Here is a 2,928-nt window from a genome sequence, read left to right as displayed (position 1 = left end):
TATGTTTCCAGGAATTTATCCATTTCCCCTAGGTTTTCTGGTTTTCAGCATATAATTGTTCATAATAGTCTATGATGATCTTTTGTATTTCTGTGGTATCAGTTGTAATGTCTTCTTTTTCATTTCTGATTCTGTTTCTTTGGATCTTTTCTTGTCTTAATTAGTCTTGCTAGTGGTTTATCAATTTTGTTTATCTTTTTGATGAACCAAGAGGTTGTGATTTTAAGTAATTATTAGGAAAGGCCGCACCAAAATGAGATGACTTTTGAGCAAACACTTTAAAGACATGAAGAAGCTAATCATACTGATCATGAGGATACCCGTATGTTCAAAGGAGTATTCCATCTAGAGGAAAAGTAATTGCAAAGTCCTTGAGGTGGGACTCTTCCTGGTGTATTTGAGATACAACAGGAAGGCCAGTATGGCCGGATTGAAGTGAATTATGAGAGGAACAGAAGGAAATGAGGTCAGAAAAATTGGGGAGATTTGGCACAAATTTTTTTATGGCTTATAGTCCATTGTATGAGTAGATTGTTAACTATGGCACAGGAAGCCACTGGAAGGTTTTGAGCAGAGTTAGATCTGAGTTACATTTTAAAAGGATCACTGGCTGCTGTAATAGACTATAGGGGGCCTGAGCAGAAGCAGGGAGACTAATTAGGAGGCTCTTGCAATGAACCAGGCAAGAGAGAGAATGTGGCTTGGACCAGGCAACAGAAAATATAGAACCAAAACAAAAAAAGAATAAGACAATAATTCTGTGTTTTGAAGATAGATCCACCGACATTGGCTGACAGATAAATATGGGATATGAGAGAGAGGAAGACACCAAGGTTTTAGGCCTGAGTAGTTGGAAAATGAGGTTATTAGGAAATAAGATGAGGAAGACTGTGGGAAGATCCAGTTCTAGGGGGAAAGATCAAGAGTTCAGTATGTTGGGTATGCTTCAGACATCCAAATGGAGATGGCAGGTTTGTTGTTAGATGTATGAGTCTGGAGTTCAGGGGAAAGAAGTCTTGACTAGAGGTATAAATTTGGAAGTGTTCAGTACATGGATTGTATTTAAAGCCTTGAGACTGGAGATCACCAGGGTAGTGAATATAGATAGAAAAAGAGAAGAGGTCCAAAAACTGAGCCCTGTGCTTGGACATTCCATCATTAAGTCAAGAGATGAGAAGGAATCAAAAAAGAAGACTGAGAATGAGCAGGCAGCAAAGTGGGAAGGAAGTTTGGAATTTAGGGGAGTGTGGAGTCCTGGGAGCTACATGAAAAAGTGTTTCCTGGAGAGTAAGTTGTCAACATCATCAGTGATGTAATGACTCAAGTAAGACAAGGAGTGAAATGGATCTTTGGATAATTTTATTGACCATTGGATATCAGTTATTTATAACTTGCAGACTTTAGAAATTTACTTTTCTGATTCTTTCCTGTCTGTTTCTGTCCCTAAATTGTGATAACCTGGTTTGGGAGAAGAAGTGGAGTTAACAAGACAGAATTTAGAAGGAAGGTGGATGATATCATGGGAGACGTTTATGTGTTTTGGAGGCCTATAAGGTGCTGGCATTGTTCTACTTCTTGACCTGGGTGATGATGATTCAGATGTTAGCTTTATAATTATTCCTTAGACTGTGCTTATATGTCTTATGCACTTTTTTGTATGTATGTTAAATTTAGCAAAAAGGAGAAACAGAAAGTTAAACATAAATTAGTTTTCTCTATTGTTGGTTGCTAACATTGAAGATTTTATTCTTTATATGATAACATTGTGCAGAATTATTTTTAAAAAGTTCAATCTCCATAAATGATTGGATTCTAAAATCATTTTGTTTTTCTTCTCTAAGCCCTTATGCAACTGGAATCTATTTTAAAGAAAATCATAAAGGAACGAAAAGGAAGGAATTTTGGTCAACATATTTTCATTGACTCCTTAGTACAGGGGAACCTTAATGACCAACAGGTGATGTGACTGTTAAATGTTTATCAAATAAAAAATAATCACACATGTATACAGTGTGCTTTTTATTTACTTTAATCCAGATACTTTCCTAGAATTCAGTGTCTTCTCTTCTCTTTTATTGTACATCATAAGTAGTATAAGCACTTAGTCTCCTGTTATTTAGCTTGTTGAAGCATCTGTATATTATTTAATATTTGGGTAAGCAAATATTGAGCTAAAATACTCTGGTCATAAAACAAGAAGAACTTACATAAGCCTTTATAGACTAAGTCACTGTGCCTGCGTGACCGGGTATGGCAATTTGGCTTATCCACAGTACACATCAGCACACCGCTGTATTTGTGGTGTTGTCAGGCAAAAGACAGGAATGGAATCATTATTGCCACATCTGTTCATTGTGGGAGTCTTCTGCCCCACTCTACACATACAAGTCCTTGTGGCCAGAAGTGATTTTCTGGGTGTGTTTTGGCCCAGAAATTGAATCAGGCTTCTAGGACAGTAGCAAGATCTTCTCCACTATTCCAAGGCTTTATTGTTACACCAGGCCAAATCAGAAACATAGGACTGAGCCAATCTGTTTGCCAAAGTGTATCATAAACCAATAATATTAGCAAGAAATAACCCTGATTTGATCATTATACATTGTATACATGTATCAAAATATCACATGTGCCCCCAAAATATGTATAACTATGATATATCAATAAAAAATAGACACACACACAGTGCAGTATTTAGGTTGGTTTTCTCATACAGATTTTGTTTTAATGAAAACATCATAAAGAAATAATATACTTTTTTCCTTTCATTGACCCTAATTTTATACTCTATAGATTATTTTAGCAGGGCTTAATTTAGGCCCTTGCATTTCACACTTTCTAAACTTAGTTTTGTTTCCTAGATCCTAGAAGACAGTATGATATTTTCTCTGGCCGGTTGCATAATAACTGCAAAATGTAAGTATAAATTGA

The 2,928-nt window shown here is 36.0% G+C and overlaps 1 protein-coding gene across 1 annotated transcript in view; it reads left to right on the top strand.

Moving 5' to 3' along the window:
* LOC105819053 (cytochrome P450 20A1) overlaps positions 1 to 2,928 on the top strand; it is a 47,055-nt gene that overhangs the window by 30,644 nt on the left and 13,483 nt on the right. Inside the window, 2 exon segments of the mRNA XM_012655215.1 lie at positions 1,842 to 1,957; positions 2,859 to 2,913. Coding sequence (XP_012510669.1) covers positions 1,842 to 1,957; positions 2,859 to 2,913 — 171 coding nt within the window.

This window comes from Propithecus coquereli, unplaced genomic scaffold, assembly GCF_000956105.1.
Source record: "Propithecus coquereli isolate 6110/MARCELLA unplaced genomic scaffold, Pcoq_1.0 Scaffold113, whole genome shotgun sequence".
In the NCBI taxonomy this organism is placed as follows: domain Eukaryota; kingdom Metazoa; phylum Chordata; class Mammalia; order Primates; family Indriidae; genus Propithecus; species Propithecus coquereli.
This window is presented reverse-complemented; position numbering and strand designations above follow the sequence as displayed.